At 38.0% G+C, this 17,767-nt stretch overlaps 1 protein-coding gene across 1 annotated transcript in view; it reads left to right on the top strand.

Annotated features, from left to right (window-relative positions):
* The window catches only part of MLIP (muscular LMNA interacting protein), a 202,831-nt gene extending 186,360 nt beyond the window's left edge, over positions 1–16,471 (top strand). The window contains exon 12 of the mRNA XM_023222970.3: positions 13,525–16,471. Within this exon, the coding sequence (XP_023078738.2) occupies positions 13,525–13,587 (63 nt within the window). The 3' untranslated portion in view covers positions 13,588–16,471. The remainder of the gene's footprint in view (positions 1–13,524) is intronic.
* The last annotated feature ends 1,296 nt before the right edge of the window (positions 16,472–17,767 follow it).

Here is a 17,767-nt window from a genome sequence, read left to right as displayed (position 1 = left end):
CTTTCTTTCTTTCTTTCTTTCTTTCTTTCTTTCTTTCTTTCTTTCTTCTTTCTTTCTCTTTTCTTTCTTTCTCTCTTTCTCCCCTTCTCTCCTTCTCTCCTTCTCTCCTTCTCTCTCTCTCTCTCTTTCAGATGGAGTCTCGCTCTGTTGCCCAGGCTGGAGTGCAATGGTGCCATCTCGGCTTACTGCAACTTCCGCCTTCTGGGTTCAAGCGATTCTCCTGCCTCAGCATCCCGAGTAGCTGGGATTACGGATGCCTGCCACCACTCCCAGCTAATTTTTGTACTTTTAGTAGAGACAAGGTTTCGGCATGCTGGCCAGGTTGGTCTCAAACTCCTGACTTGAGGCGATCTGCCTGCCTCAGCCTCCCAAAGTGCTGGGATTACAGGCATGAGCCACCGCGCCCGGCTGGCTTCAGTTTCTTAATGCATAAAATGAGGTGTTCAGATTAGGAACCTCTTAAGGATCCTTTAAACTCTAAAATTTGCATTACTTAAAATCTATGATTAACCCTAACTGGATCAGAAATCCCTATGGAACCTTGAAAAAGTTCATTACAAATACTTTTTATGATTAATTCTAGTTTTTATTTACGAAATTCAGATGAAAATATTTTCCATTGATTTATATACACTTTGTGAGAAGGCTATGATTTTGGTAAGTCTGAATTTTTTAGAAGGCATTGATATGATAAAAAATGATAATTAAAGGCAATATTTTAATTTTGTGGAATAAAATACAGACCTCAAATTAAATTAAACAGGAAAATCTTGTTGATATATAAAGTTGCCTTCACTAATTCCACACAAAACAGAAATGGAAACTCCCGTGGGGAAAACATTTTTTTATCATTAACAAAAGCACTTATGAAATATCTATTGCTTGCATGACACTAATATTTTAGTGGCTTTTAATATGAAGTTTTAGACAGTATGGGATAATTGTAAAATGTTTATAAAAATAATTTAGCACTTATATGAAAATCAAACCACTAACAGTTAAATTTCACATATTATCCATGTAACCTACATTGTTCAAAATATGATCCAATGCTGGAAAATAATAACTTTATTCTTCTGTGTGAGTATAAATTCATGCATTTTACTTCAAACAAGATTCTTTGTAGAATATCAAGTTAATCTACCTGTATGAGTTAATCTTCAGTAGAGTTAATCTACTGAAATGATAAATCCCATTTTCAAGTGCAGAAAATTCTTGTCATTAAAAATAATTGCCACTTCTTTTCATTGCTTTTTCTGACTATAAAGTAAGTTTAAAGCTCTTTTTACATCACAACATAAATCTATTTATTTCTAAATACTTGGCTGAAAATTTGACCTATTTTGCAAATCTTAACTTACCACAGACCTAATCTTATTTATATTTTCTTTCAACCAATTTGTCCTGGTTTGTATCCCCATTTGAATGTGGAACATGAGAAGTAATAGCAGACAATGCATTGTCAGAATTGAAAGAAGCCTAGCATACCACTTAAAAGTGAATTCCAAAGGTCCCCTGGCCTTATTCATTGACCTGGCATGAAAGGGAAAGATAAGATAGAACCTTGGGGCCACTGAACACCTGGGAAATGGCATGCATTATCAACTGGCCTTTTTATGTTGAGCTTTAACTATCATCTCATTGTGTCCAGAATCTACAATGGAGGCAGATACCAAAACAGTTCTCAAGGGTAGATGCTTATATCTACTTCAAAAATAAATTGAATAATAAAATATATAATTTCAGCATTGCTACTTCATCAGAACCTCAACAGAAGAAAGTGTACTCAAATTCAATTCTAGTCACTATTGTCTTCTCTTACACTGTTGCCACAGAATAAATTGAATGGTTCCAAACTCAGCTGATCTCATCCACCCATGTAATGGAAAATTCTTTAGCCAGACAGTTTGGCCAAATGGAAGTAGCTCACATTCGCTAATCTGCCTTGTACTGGGGACAGTTCCACATGACAATAAATTTTTCCTAGCAGCTTCACTGCCATAAAATATGATTTCCCAACTCTGTTACAAAATGTAAGACATTAAAGATGATAATGAGACTAGACAGAAATGTATTTACTATAGTTCAAAAAGGTGCCACTGGGCAGCCTTTTGACCTGATTGTGAGCTGAAAGTTTGCCTGGAAACAGCTGCTGAGTTCTAACAGCCAAGTTTGAAACCAAATACATAATCAAGTAATCGAAACTTACCAGCCAACAACTTTTACATCAAAGTGGCATAGGCCAGGAAGCATCATTGCATATTAGATGGTTTTAAAAAAAAAAAAAACTTCAAAATGAAGATTATGCTTTGCTGAAATAGTCTTCATTCATTATTAATTAATGATTAATCTTCATTCATTATCCAATTAATTATTGTGCCAATTTGTGGTGCTTTTCAGTTATTACAAAATGTCCTCACACTTTGCCATAAATCTATGGATTTAAAAACTATGGTGGTGTGTTTAAAGCATATTTTTTATTGATAACTGAAGGTAGTGTTGGAAAATAATTAGCAAAATTCATTGGACTAATGGGCATCCAGAAGACATTCAGGCTCAGAAAAGCAATTTGCTGATGAGAATGAAGATACTAAAGAGCTGAATGGTATTTAGTTTATTCTGACTATTTATGAGTTTGCAAAATATATTGATTGTTTTCTGATCATTTAATATGTGTAATTAGATAAGAGGTTTTCATTGAAGATTTGCAGTTTAATATAAAAAGGCAATAATTCACCTCATTTATATAAAGTGTTATGTAAAAATCCTCTCTCTTTCTTTATAAATTAATAATGCAACTCATATAATTAGATATATTGTTACTTTCTTAAAGATCTAAGGAATTGTATGAGAAAAGGTTTTGGATAGAATTAAAGGGAGAATATTGTTTCATCTGATTTTCCCCCAAATATTTTTCTTTTTTTTTTCCATTTGTGAGAAATAACACTTTCCAGCATGTATGCCTCTTAAAATTTATTTTTCTTCTACTCTGTTTAAATGGGAGACAGAACATATTTTCCATGAAGATGACCATTTAGAGAGTTTCCTCCATGCTACCTCACAGAGAACATAAAAGGGTAATTATAGAGAATTGTCTTTGTTGTAGTATTTCATTCCGCTTTTCCTCTGAGTTTTTTTTAGATGTCTGACTTGCCTTTCTTCCCTACCAAAATGACTATGCTTGACATTCAACTTTGATGATTATGTCAGTGACTTTCAGGTTTCTATCTAATGATTCATCAAGTTGTATTTCAACTGTGACCTTCAACTTCCCTTCCTTATGTCACCCACATGTTAATATTACAGGGCAAATACCTTTGTCAAAGGCGAAACTGACAATACTGCCTTTTACTTTCTCTGAAAAACTCTGGCTTTGCCACAAACTACCACTTTTTCAACACTGGTTTCTCAATCAAGATGGTCCATATTCTTCTGTCGTAAAATTATATTTTGTCATTGCTAACATTTTATTAAGAAATATTTTGGGGTAAATGTTTAAATGAACCTTTTTAGGTGTAGAAATGACTAAGTGGATTGCTAGATTGTTTTAACGAGAGGAAAGCTGCAATTTCTTGCAGTGTTACATTGCTTTGGGAAGGTTTATGAACACAGATTTGGCTTCTCTAAGTTTTGCCATTTTTTGTTGTTGTTATTTATTTAAGGAGTGAAATCCTTTTGAGTTTTCTCTATTTTGCCTTGCTTTCTTCCTTTATGTGAAAGAGATAATAGACAATTTAGCATAAACAAGTTATGTTCTATACATAATAGACAAATTATTGTCAGCACAATAAACTAGTTTCTTAGTATATATCTTTTTTAAAAATCATCTTTTTGAGACAATATTTGCCTTTTCCTCCAAAATATAGCTATATAGGCTCACTTCTTCATACATAGAATTTACAGCACCTCTGCGTCCCCCTTTTTTTTGACATTTCTTTTCTCTTAATTTTATGTGTACATCAAGTTTGGAAAATTGTAACCTATGCTTTAGATTATTCTGTTGTAGTTGTCAGTTAATGGGAGTTTCTTTTCCATGCCCCTCTTCAGTTGCCTTATGTAGGAGTAAAAATCTTAAAGAGATTTTTATTTGCTTTTAAAACAGCAAACACCCAAAGAAGACCTATTTGTCACTTCTATTATAATAGTCTGAAGCATTATTTGCTTAACAAATAGTTGGTGGATATGTAGTGTCTGATCATATCCCAATGTACTGGGAAAACAATGACCTTTTGAAAGTTTTATGCAAATGTGTTCTATGTTTTGTTAACACATGATGTTCCTATGTTTTTTATTCAAGGGAGATTAGCCACTGCCATATTTAGAACCTCTCATACAAAGTACACTCTAGTTTAAAAATAGATCTTTGTTAAATAGAATTTTTAAATTCTTTATAGGTTTTATCTGAAAGTACTAAACAACATTTCCAAAGAGAGAGAGGCTATCTATGTAAAAATATTGTAAATAATATCCAAAATAAATGTTATTCTGAGATTAGAAAGTTAAAACATTTTGTTTGTTGGCTGCGTGCAGTGGCTCATGCCTGTAATTCCAGCTCTTTGGGAGGCTGAGGAAGGATTGTTTGAGCCCAGAAGTCTGAGACCAGCCAGGGAAACATAGGGAGACAACATCTCTACAAAAAATTTAAAAATCAGCCAGGTGTGGTAGCATGCATTTGTAGTCTCAGCTACTCAGGAGGCTGAGGCGGGAGGATGGCTCAAGCCCAAGAATTCGAGGTGGCAGTGATCAATAATTGTGCCATTTCGCTTCAGCCTGAGCAACAAAACAAGACCTCCATCTCTTAAAGAAAATTGTTTGTAAGAAAAAAATGTGCATTCATATGTATTGTTTCACAAGAGTCTCTATCTCAAACCTTCTCCTCAAATTTTGCAACAAGATTAGCCTGTGGATAGAACCATAGAGGGTAACAATCACATACCTTTGGCATGTGGGTGAGAATCTTAAAGACATTTTTATTTGCCAGTTTATGTACCAAATTGTCTTATAATACATAAGATATTTTTGATGAAACTAGTACCCCTCTCCAGATACACTGCTTACAGTAATCCCCTCCCTCCCTCTCTACACAGTTTCAATTCTGCAACTGCCTTAAAACGTTTTGTGTGATAGCTGTTAATAAGTATGCTTAGGAAATGCAATAAAAGATATTGGCTTGTGATTTTCTTTTCTGTGCTGTACATTTGTTTTGGCTCATGAGATGTGAGATCAAGGTAGAATGCACAGAGGAGAACATCACGAAAATTGGGGGTATTCTTTGAATATGAATACTAAGTGTCATGCGTGTCCATGTGAAGAGACCACCACACAGCCTTTGTGTGAGCAATAAAGCTTTTTAATCACCTGGGTGCAGGCGGGCTGAGTCCGAAAAGAGAGTCAGCAAAGGGAGATAATGGTGGGGCCGTTTTACAGGATTTGGGTAGATAAAGGAAAATTATAGTCAAAGGGGATTTATTATCTGGCAGGCAGGAGTGGGGGATCGCAAGGTGCTCAGTGGGGGAGCTTTTTGAGCCAGGATGAGCCAGGGAAAGGACTTTCACAAGGTAATGTCATCACTTAAGGCAAGGATCAGCCATTTTCACTTCTTTTGCCGTGGAATGTCATCAGTTAAGGCGGGGCAGGGCATTTTCCCTTCTTTTGTGATTCTTCAGTTACTTCAGGCCATCTGGGTATACACGTGCAAGTCACAGGGGATGCGATGGCTTGGCTTGGGCTCAGAGACTTGACATTCCTGCCTTCTTATATTAATAAGAAAAATAACATAAAATTGTATTGAAGTGTTGGGGTGGTGAAAATTTTGGGGGGGTGGTATGGAGAGATAATGGGCGATGTTTCTCAGGGCTGCTTCAAGTGGAATTAGGGGTGGCGTGGGAACCTAGAGTGGGAGAGATTAAGCTGAAGGAAGAGTTTGTGGTAAGAGGCAATATTGTGGGGTTGTTAGAAAGAACATTTCTCATATAGAATGATTGGTGATGACCTGGATGCAGTTTTGTATGAATTGAAAAACTAAACAGAAGACACAAGGTCTGTATAAGAGAAGGAGAAAAAACAGGTATTAAAGGACTAAGAATTGGGAGGACCTAGGACATCTAATTAGAGAGAGCCTAAGGGGGTTCAGCGTAAGGAGTGTCCACACAGGAGCTCAAATGTACCCTGTAACATTCCGAGGACAGACCGAATTCTGAGAAGGGAAAGTGGTAAAAGTATTCTGTAGTCCTTTTTAAGTTGGGGACTGAGCTTGGTGAGGTGTGTCTTTAAAAGACCATTAGTCCATTCTACCTTTCCTGAAGGATATAAAGGTTTCACTGGTCAGGGTCAGTCCAAGTGAAAGCGAAGAGAGGCTGGGATGAAGGGTGCAAAGGAATAGTAAAGAAAGTATGTTTTAGATCTAGAACAGAATAATGGATTGTGGAGGGAGGTATTGAGGACAGGAGAGTATATGGCTTTGGCACCACAGGGTGGATAGGCAAAACAATATGGTTGATAAGGTGCAGATCTTGAACTAACCTGTAAGCCTTGTCTGGTTTTAGGACAGGTAAAATGGAGGAATTGTAAGGGGAATTTACAGGCTTTAAAAGGCCATGCTGTAGCAGGCGAGTGATAACAGGCTTTAATCCTTTTAAAGCGTGCTGCGGGATGGGATATTGGCGTTGAGTGGGGTAAGGGTGATTAGGTTTTAATGAGATGGTAAGGGGTGCATGATCGGTCACCAAGGAGGGAGTAGAGGTATCCTATACTTGTGAGTTAAGGTAGGGGGATATGAGAGGAAGATGCAAAGGAGGCTTTCGGTTGGGGAGAAGGGCAGCAATGAGATGTGGCTGTAGTCCAGGAATAGTCAGGAAAGCAGATAATTTAGTTAAAATGTCTTGGCCTAATAAGAGAGCTGGGCAGGTGGGGATAACTAAAAAGGAGTGCATAAAAGAATGTCCAAGTTGGCACCAGAGTTAGGGAGTTTTAAGAGGTTTAGAAGCTCTTCCCACAACAGTTATGGAGGCAAGGGAAACAGGCCTTTGAAAAGAAGGTAATGTGGAGTGGTGGCCTCCATATTGATTAAGAAGGGGACGGACTTACCCTCCACTGTAAGAGTTACCCAAAGCATCTGTGATGGTCCAGGAGGCTTCCGAGGCGGTGGGGCAGCGTCAGTCTTCAGCTGCTAAGCCAAGAAGGTCTGGGAAGGAGTCAGTCAGAGAGACTTGGGCCAGAATTCCAGCGACTCTGCGAGTGGGCGAGTTGGACAATCCTATTTCCAGTGGGGTCCCGCACAGATGGGACATGGCTTAGGAGGAATCCCGGGCTGCGGGCATTCCTTGGCCCAGTGGCCAGATTTCCGGCATGTGTAGCAAGCTCCTGGGGAGGAGGTTCTGAAGGAACCTCTGGCAGCTGCGGTTCAGGCATTTGGAGTTGCGTGCTGGAGATGTGGCTGGGGTTTGTCTCACAGTGGAGGCAAGGAATTGCAACTCAGAAATAAGTTGCTACTTGGCTGCCTCTACTCTATTATTTTACACCTTGAAGGCGAGGTTCATTAAGTCCTGTTGTGGGGTTTCAGGGCTGGAATTTAATTTTTGGAGCTTTATTTAATGTCAGGAGCAGATTGCGTAATAAAATGTGTATTGAGAATAAGATGGCCTTTTGACCTTTTAGGGTCTAGGGCTGTCAAGTGTCTCAGGGTTGCTGCTAAATGGGCCATGAACTGGGCTGGGTTTTTCATATTTGATGAAAAAGAGCCTAAACGCTAACTGATTTGGGAGATGTCAGATAAAGAAAGAGGAGCATTAACCTTGACTATGCCTTTAGCTCTAGCCACTCTTTTAAGAGGAAATTGCTGGGCAGGTGGGGGAGGGCTAGTCGAGGAACGAAACTGTAAGCCAGACTGAGTGTGAGGAGGGGAGATAATAAAAGGATTATAGGGTGGGGGAGTGGAGGCTGAGGAAAAATTGGGACCTAGCTTGGCCTGGTGAGGAGGGAGAGCTCAGATGGGTCTGTAGAAAAGAAAGATTAGAAAGACTCAGAGACGCTTGGGATTGGGACTAAGGGGACAGGAGGGAGGGAAAGAAGGAAGATTTGGGATGAGTCGCTTTGGGAACAGTGACTAGGGAGGGACTGATGTGTAAAAGGATGCCTGGATGTCAGGCACCTCAGACTGTTTGCCCATTTTACGACAAGAATTATTTAGATCTTGTAGGATGGAAAAATCAAAAGTGCCGTTTTCTGGCTATTTGGAACTACTGTCGAGTTTGTATTGGGATCAAGCGGCATTGTAGAAGAAAATAAGGCATTTAGGTTTTAGGTCAGGTGTGAGTTGAAGAGGTTTTAAGTTCTTGAGAACACAGGCTAGGGGAGAAGAAGGAGGAATGGAGGGTGGAAGGTTGCCCATAGTGAAGGAGGCAAGCCCAAAGAAAAGAGAGAGTAGAGACACGGAGAGAAGGGGTTCGGGGGTTCTTACCCTCCAGAAAAGCAGGAAAGGGATCGGGGCATGGAGATAAGAAGTTGGGGCACAGAGATAAGAGGTTGGGGCACAGAAATAAAGGGTTGGGGCACAGAGATAAGAGGTCAGGTTGCGGAAATAAGCGGTTGGGGCACAGAGATAAGAGGTCAGGGTGCAGAAATAAGGAGTCGGGAGGTTCTTGCCCCCCAGAAAAGCAGAGAAGGGGTAGAGACAGGGAGAGAAGGGGTCGGGGTTATTCCCCACCCCCAGAAAAGTGGGACTTGATACTAATGGTGAAGGACCAAGGCAGGCATCCCTGCATGGTCAGACACCTCTGAAATGTGGGTGAATAATCAGAGAAGCATCCCCACAATGATTAAACACCAAGGAAAGGCTGCCTTCCCGAGTCCGTGATTGGTGCCAGAGTTTTGGGTCCATGGATAAAATGCGTCTCCTTCCTCTCTACCAGAAAAGGAAAGGAACTAAAATTAAGAGAAGGGAAAGATTGAAGTGTGGTGTCAAGATTGACAGGCGAAAGAGGTTGAGGGATAGAGAGAGAGTAAAAAGGGGCCGCTTACCTGATTTAAAATTGGTGAGATGTTCCTTGGGCTGGTGGGTCTGAGAACCCAAGGTTGTAGGTGGATCTTTCTCATGGAACAAAGAGCAGGAGGACAGGGGATTGATCTCCCAAGGGAGGTCTCCTGATCCGAGTCACGACACCAAAATGTCATGCACATCCGTGTGAAGAGACCACCAAGCAGGCTTTGCGTGAGCAATAAAGCTTTTTAATCACCTGGGCGAATTTTTTTAAACTTTACTTTCTCTTGAAAATAAAAAACTACCTTTGGTAGTAAATAAACAGCTTATCAGGAGCTAACTTGTCTAATTATTTTTATTTCAGGTTGGGAGGGCTGGTGCAGTGGCTCAGGTCTGTAATCCCAACACTTTGGGAGGCTGAAGCGGGTGGATTACCTGAGGTCAGGAGTTTGAGACCAGCCTGGCCAACATGGTGAAACCCCATCTCCACTAAAAATACAAAAAATTAGCTTGGCGTGGTGGCAGGTGCCTGTAATCCAGCTACTCAGGAGACTGAGGCAGGAGAATCACTTGAATCCAGCAGACAGAGGTTGCCATGAGCCAAGATCACGCCATTGCACTCTAACCTGGGCAACAGAGTGAGACTCTGTCTGAAAAAAATAAAAATAAATGAAAAGAAGGTTGGGAGATTTAGCGTATTTTATCTGCAAAAGGAAAGCAAGATTATATGATGTTTATTACACTGGGTTAAGTTCAGAAAAATAGAGTTGTTTTTCTCTCTCTTAAGCTTAGGTCTCCATGAATTACTTGTGGTTGAAGACTGGCCCACTGCAGGGCATGGTAGAGTCAAGCTAGTTTAAATTTCCTATGTCAAAAACCATATTCAGGCAAGATCTGATGACCTGATTCATTTTTATGTATAATAGAACCAAAGGAAAGCTAGGGCAGCTTGGTTTTGCAGAAACAGTTTTGAAGTGTGTATTCTGGCTATGATGTTGTGGTTAATCACCTCTACTCTGTGCATTTGTGAAACCTGAATCTCATCAGTGAAATGAGGGAAGGGAACCAGATCAGTGATTCTCAACCAGAGATGATTTTACAACTGAGAAAGTGGGGTGCTACTAGCATTTAGTAGGTGCAGGCCAAGGATACTGCCAAAAGTCCTACAATGCCCAGTACATTCCCTGACAACAAAGAGTTATCCAGCCTCAAATGGCAATAATGCTGGCATTGAGCAACCCTGGACTAGAACATCTCTTGGCTCTCTCTGCTCCAGTACTATGAATAATGAAGCTCATTACTTTATGCCTGCCAAGGGCAATTCAGTTCAACCAACATTGATTAGGTGCCTTCTTTTTGTGTTTTAACTAAGAACTTTTCCCTATTTGACATACAAAAAGAAGGTAAAACTCTATCTTTGGAATTCCTCATATTCCAAATATTTTCCCATGTAGCTTCTACTCATGGTAACCCTGTTTGATAGGGAACATACATTTTCATTGATTCCAGATATATCAGCAAAATTATGGCTTTTCACCTTTCTAGATATTTCTTCTTTCTTACTATGTTTCCCCAATTATTAGGCTCCAAGACAATCAACTAAAAGAGAAATTTGAAAGAGTCAGATGGTTTGTATAACTCTTAAAATCCATATTGTTGGATTAAGTCATTCCTGATATTGGACCTTATTGTCTTCACCTGCACAATGAGAGTGGAGTACAATGCGCTCCTTGTATCCTGAAATTCTGTGTTTATGTCTTTAAATACTATTGGAGCCCTCCTGATATTTGATGATTAGATAATTCAAAAAAGAGGGGGTAAAACAAATATTATTTAGGTCACAAGTTTGGAGAGATGGAAAATCTTAATTTATTATTTAAGTCAACATCATGACAAATACCCACCTTTATAGGGTTTACTATGAGGTGCATGTGTGTGTGTGTGCACGAGCACAGGCTTGCCCTTGCCCCTGCAATTTGGATAGAGCAGTCTGGGGTAGAGACTATTTTTTTCCCCTTTCTTTGAAAGTCAGTTTCTATTCACTTCCTATTTGTATTGCAAAATCATCAATATGATTTATTGCCACTATTTCCTTTTGAATAACTATAATTTTGTTTTGCTTTGCCTTAAATTAAAACCCCTAAGAGATAATTTATTTTCAAAATTAAATATATGTGTGTATGCAAAAGATGATTCAATACACACACATACATACTTAGTACTTTTTTAAAGGGTCTTGGCATTTGCTACTTAAGTTACTTTTTATTGCTTTTTCACATTGGTAGATTTGTCAACTATTTCTGCTGCAAATATACTGAATAAGAAGCCTAACTAGGCAACCTAAAATTTAAATGAAGATACTTTTAATAATGAAAGTTAACATGCCGTTGCACTTCCCTGTTTCTGGATTTACTGTCTCAGCATTCTTCGAGCGCAGAGGACACCATGTTTCATTCATGTATTTCATAATTATAAAAGACTCTGGGTTAATCCTTGCAATAAACTTTGGAGATAATTTTTGCCTTTTAAATCTCTCTCTGGGAAGTGATGTGGGACTTACAAAGGCTCTGTATAAGAAAATAATTTAGTTGTAGAACATCAAACTTTTCACTTAAATCCCTTGTTAAAACAATAATAGATTCAAAAGAACAAAAGGTCAATATGTTAAAAACTGTAAGATCACTTAAAATATAATACTCCTTAAATGTGAACAATATAAATGCTTCATTTAATGTGTCTAAATGTATGGATTTTGTAACACCAAAAAGTTGTAATGCTATAATAAAAGCATATCTCAGGCCAAGCTTGGTGGCTCACGCCTATAATACCAGCACTTTGGGAGGCCAAGGTGGGCGGATCAACCGAGGTCTGGAGTTCCAAACCAGCCTGACCAGCATGGTGAAACCCTGTCTCTACTAAAAATACAAAAATTAGCCGGGCATGATGGTACATGCCTGTAATCCCAGCTACCTGGGAGGCTGAGGCAGGAGACTTGCTTGATCCCGGGAGGTGGAGGTTGCAGTGAGCCGAGATGGCGCCACTGCCACTGCACTACAGTCTGGGCAATGGAGTGAGACTCCGTCTCAGAAAAACAAACAAACAAACAAAATAAAACAAAAAAACCCCAGCATGTCTTGTATGTATGAATCTGTTTAGAATTTCAAAATTGTGAAAGTTTTTTTTTTAATTCAAAGATATCTACATGCTTTTCAAATCAATAAAGTCATTAGCTGATGTTTATATGCATTGTATCTCCACTTGAAAATGTTACACCAAAATAATAAAACCAGGGTCTATTCTCTTTTCCTAACAAAGATATGGTACTTTGACTACCCGACTGCCATAGGAATGAAGAAGACCATAGCCATTTGTTTTTTATGTGCTTTCATAAAGATAATCCTATTTCTTTACAGTAAGTCACAAATCTGCAGGCAGCAGTCAAGTAACACATTTTCAAGCAACTTATACTTATTCACTTAGTATAATTTTCTGCCATTCTCTGAAATGGAACAGCTCTTACGCTCTGAGCATCTCTTACAGTTTTAAAATCCAGCTAGTTTTTGAAAATCTCCTTTGAGATGTCTCAAAATGATATCTGTCAGAGTCCCCTCTGTAAAAGTCCCCTTTGTAAAAGGTTTTCTGCCAAGACACACCCAGCAGCCATTTCTAGTCTATGATTTCCGCACCAGACTAGTCACAGGGGAACTTGTGAATTGGTCCATTTATTCTAGATTTACTTGGCAATTGCTGGAAAAATTCTCTCTAATCTCTTATTCCCCAGATTTATCAGGGATTATCTTCACCACCACCACTTCCACCCTGGGAGTCAGCTCAGTGCTGACAGTGGTCACAGGGACCTTGCCTAGTGCTATTGAGGCTTCTGATCTTCTTGTTTTCCTCCATTCCCTCCATCCACCTGCTCTCCATCCCAGCACAGTTCACACGTTCGTACTCTGATTAATTATGTTCTTTTCCAGAGGTTTGATGTCCTAGGTCCTAGGCTTTTGAAACCCAATTTATTTATGTATTTATTTTTTTGGTCAAAGTATTAACTCTGCCATGGGTTTCCAAAATCTATTTTGAAACCCAAACTCTACTTTTTCCTTACTTTTTTCAATTCTGCTTTAACATTTTAATCCAGAAACATGAGGATGGAATTAATCTTTAGCTGCCTGGGTTGACAGAAGGAACACAGAACACAGGACTATGAGAAAGACAAAACTAGAAAACATTTACAAGCATGTAGTTTCTGCAGTGCTGAGTAGTGAGTGCTGTGGTTTTATGCTGAATGGTGCTGCTACTTCTCTGTCTACTTAGCTCCTTTCCTCTACACTTAATATTCAGGCATTTAACATTTGTACCAGGATCTGCAACAGGCCTGGGTGATTCCCCAGGAAATAAAGCAGACAATATCCCTCCCTCATGGAGCTTAGATTCTAGTAAGTTCTCAATATTCTGGACCTTGGTCTCTGTCTTTTTGATCCTATTTGTGACCTTTTCTGCACCCTGTGTACTTCCTCACTAAAAGCTGTCCTCTTAACACTCAGGCTGCACATTCTGTGGCCTCCTACTGCAACAGAGGTGACACGTCTGGTCCTTGGGTCCTCTGATCATTGAAGAACCCTATCCTGGTGGCTAGTTACTGTAGCCTTTGATTTTTCTACTTCCTGAAAAAGAGAAAAAGATGATGATAGAATTCAATGGCAACAACATGGGCTCTTGTGATTTTTGAAAAAAACCAGTCCTTACTGAACTGATTTTATCCTACAAAAATGGGGCTACTAATCACCATTTCTAATGGAACCAATACTAATGTATATTTGTGATTTTTTAAAAGTATAATTTCTTTAAATTTTTTCCAAGTGCTTTAATCTTTATTATGGTATAATTGACAAAAATTGTACATATTTAAGGTGTAAAATGTGATGATTTGATGTATGTGTACATTGTGTAATGATTACCACAATCAAATTAATCAATGTAACTATTAACGTACTAGTTACTCTGTGTATGTATAAGGGAGAAGAGATGAGGACACATAAGATCTATTCTCAGCAACTTTCAAGTAAAAAGTAAAATATTATTAACTGTAGTCACCATGCTATACATTAGCTCTCCAGAACTTATTCCTTTGATAACTGAATGTTTATACCCTTTAAACACCAGTTTTCCTTTTCACTTAAATCCCTTATTAAGACGATAATAGATTCAAAACAACAAAACATCCATTTCAACCAAACGTCCATTCCAACCTCTGGCAACCACCATTCTACTCTTTGCTTCTGTAATTCTGACTATATTAGATTCCACTAAAGTGAGATCATGCAATATTTTTCCTTTTGTGACTGGCTCATTTCACTTGGCATAGTATCTTTGGAGTTCATTCATGTTATTGAAAAGGGCAGGATTTCTTTCTTTTTAAGGCTGAATAATATTTCATTGTTTAACACGTTTTATTTATTCATTTATCCATCAACAGGCACTTCAGTTGTTTCCATATCTACTTGTTAACAATGATACTGCAATGGTTAAATGAAGTATTTACTATCAAAGGGCTCTAAACACTTAAATGTTTCTTGTTATAATTTCCTTTAGAATCACTGCAATTTTGGAAGAAAGGAGTTGATTTCCTGCTAAAGGGTCAATTGAATATATTGTCTTCTTTTTCTCTTCCATTATGAACAATTGTAGAAGCTTATTTTTTATGTATTTTTTTTTTTACTTCTTCAATTTTAATTGCTCCTGTCTCCTAAACACCTCCAGATGGGAAATGAAAGACCAGAATCAAACTGTATGTATAGAAAAACATAAAACTCAGCATTGTAGTCCTCTGCTGCTCACTGTGATTGATTATGGAGTAGCTTTCTTTCTTTTCCCTTGAGTGTACCTCCATCAGATACTTCCGTGCTGATCCATGCCATCTGCTCTGTGAAACTGGCTGTCAGACAACCATACACTTTAAGCCCTAAGTTATCCGAATTCTATCTTTGAAATTATGTTGTGATTATTAAAAATCTTTTTTATATAGAGGATTTCAAATAGCTAAGCATATGCTAAATTTTTCACACTTCACAAGTTCGAGTTTTCTTGGTTCAAATCAGGATTCAAAATAGATGTGTTGCTTTAAATACGTGTTTTAAAAATGCATATGGATTCTCCAAAATTTGGGTTTCTAAGCAAGAAGATATGCCATATAATCAAAGCCAATTTATATTGGCTTTGTCTTAATGAAATGTAGATCATCAGAATCTCTTATTTCTTAGTAACATGGGGTTTCTGTGATGCTGTCTGTAAAGTGTTGATATGTCTTTAGATAAAGGGGTTGCTCTTTAAGAAAATATTACTACTTTTCATGATTTTATTAACAAGGTGTTGCTTTAAATTAAAACTGTAGCAAAAATGCCGTGGCTCTGATTTTAAATTGTTATAGTTTCTAGACAGCAAAGGAAAGCTGAAAATAAATGCTGCATTTAAAAATAAATGTTGCTTTACCAAAGAGGTGGGAAGATGGAAGACAGGATGGAGTGAAAGGCTCCAGTAATTTTACCTATGGTACTCTGAGTTCACAAAGGTGTCTTGTACTCAGACCGAAAACTACAGTGTGAAGAGGGGACAGCATGAGTGAAGAGAAAGTGGATTTGCACCCTTCACTTCCCAACCACAGGAAAGGAAGTGACTTTAAAATGCCGGGACGGAACAAAAACATCTCAGATGTGCAGGCTTTAATGAGAAGAGCTCAAAATGCCTTAAAATGCCTTTGATGTTGCAATGAAAACAGCTTTTGAAGTTAAACAGTATGATTTGATGGTTGAGTAGAAAGTAGGCTTTTTCTAGAGCACCAAATGCATCAGATATGGCTATAACACTAATTTTCTGATGTGTCTGTCAGTTAAGCAGAGCTAAATTAATTTATTCACTGCATATTTGTCTGCTAATTTTTCTCTAATGAACAAAGATATTACTTGCTTCATAAGTTCCTGTCTTCTTGAAGTTTTGTAGAATATGATAGTATCAACAACAAAAATAATTAATTCTTTTCAAAAATCCAGGTCCTCAGTAAAGCCTTTTTTTGAAAAATTAGTTCTATGTATATTTACATTGAAAGAGAACAATTCTCAAGTGACTGAAAAATGTTTAAAGCATTTTATTAGAAATAACTATGTTACCTATCTCATTGACAGAAACATGTCCAAGACTGTTTTATAATCCCTGTACATCCGTCAAAAACTAGAACTTTGAAAGATTCATATATTGCATACTAAAGCAGGATAGAGTGATGCTTATTTTCAAGAATCATTTAGAATAGTGATCTCTAAAGTATTAGGTACTAACCTCAATATAATTCAGTGGGGTGGAAGTAGGGCACAGGTTAGACATGATAGAGATGTCATTAGTGTGTTTTGAAACAAATCTCAAACAGAGGTCACAAACTATGGTCTGTGGGTCAAACCTGGCTCACCAATGTTTGTATAAATAAAGTATTATTGAAACACAGCCTTGCCTATTTCAGTTATGTGCCACTTAACAATGGGGATATGTTTTGAGAAATGCATCTTTAGGTGATTTTGTTGTTGTGCTAACATCAGAAGGTACTTACACAAATCTAGACGGTGTAGCTCACTACACCCAGGCTATGTGGTGTAGGCTATTGCTGCTGGGCTACAAACCTGTACAGCACATTACTGTATTGAATACTGTAAGCAAGTGTAACACAATGGTAAATATTTGTGTATCTAAACATATCTGATCATAGACAGGATACTGTGAAAATACAATATAAAAGATAAAAGAAGGAACACCCATATAGTGCACTTACCATGAATGGTGGTTGCTCTGGGTTAATCAGTGAGTGGTGAGTATATGTGAAGGCCTCAGACATTACTTGTACATTATTGTAGATTTTAGGAACACTTAGACTACACTAAATTTATTAATTATATATTTTTTTGAGATGGAGTCTTGCTGTGTTGCCCAGGCTGGAGGGCAGTGATGCGATCTCAGCTCACTGTAACCTTCGTCTTCTGGGTTCAAGCAATTCTCCTGTGTCAGCCTCCAGGTAGCTGGGACAACAGGTGCACGCCATCATACATAATTTTTTGTATTTTTAGTAGAGATGGGATTTTGCTGTGTTGACAAGGCTGGTGTTGAACTCCTGACCTCAGGTGATCTGCCCACCTCAGCATCCCAAAGTGCTGGAATTACAGGTGTGAGCCACCATGCCTGGCCACATTTTTTTTTCAATAATAACCTCAGCTTACTGTAATTTTTACTTAATAAACTTGAATTTTTTAAACTTTTTGACTCTTGTAATAACACAACTTAAAATACAAACACACTGAGCAGTTGTACAAAAATATTTTTTATTTATATCCTTAAACTATAAGCCTTTTCTCTATTTTAAAATTTTCCGGATTTTTTTTTTTTTCTACATTTTAAACTTTTTTTTTTTTTTTTTTTGTCCTCAAACACAAGTACACACATTAGCCTAGGCAGGGTCAATCACTCCACAATAGGAATTCTTCAGGTCCATGTTAATCTTATGGGACCACCAATACATGTATGTTCTCCTGACCAAAACATCGTTATGCAGGGCATGACTGTATGTATCTATTGTTCAAGGCTGCTTTCATGTTACTATGTTAGGATTGAGTAATTGTGACAGATTTATGGTTTGCAAAGCCTGCAGTATTTACTAATGGCAACTTTACAGGAAAACGTTTGCCAACTTCTAACATAAAATAACAAGAAAGATTCTAAGCTTTGCTGATTTATATGGGTTTACACGGGTCT

This window comes from Piliocolobus tephrosceles, chromosome 5 (genome assembly GCF_002776525.5).
Source record: "Piliocolobus tephrosceles isolate RC106 chromosome 5, ASM277652v3, whole genome shotgun sequence".
Taxonomy (NCBI): domain Eukaryota; kingdom Metazoa; phylum Chordata; class Mammalia; order Primates; family Cercopithecidae; genus Piliocolobus; species Piliocolobus tephrosceles.
Note: the sequence above shows the minus strand (reverse complement) of the source record. Positions and strands in the feature narration are given on the sequence as shown.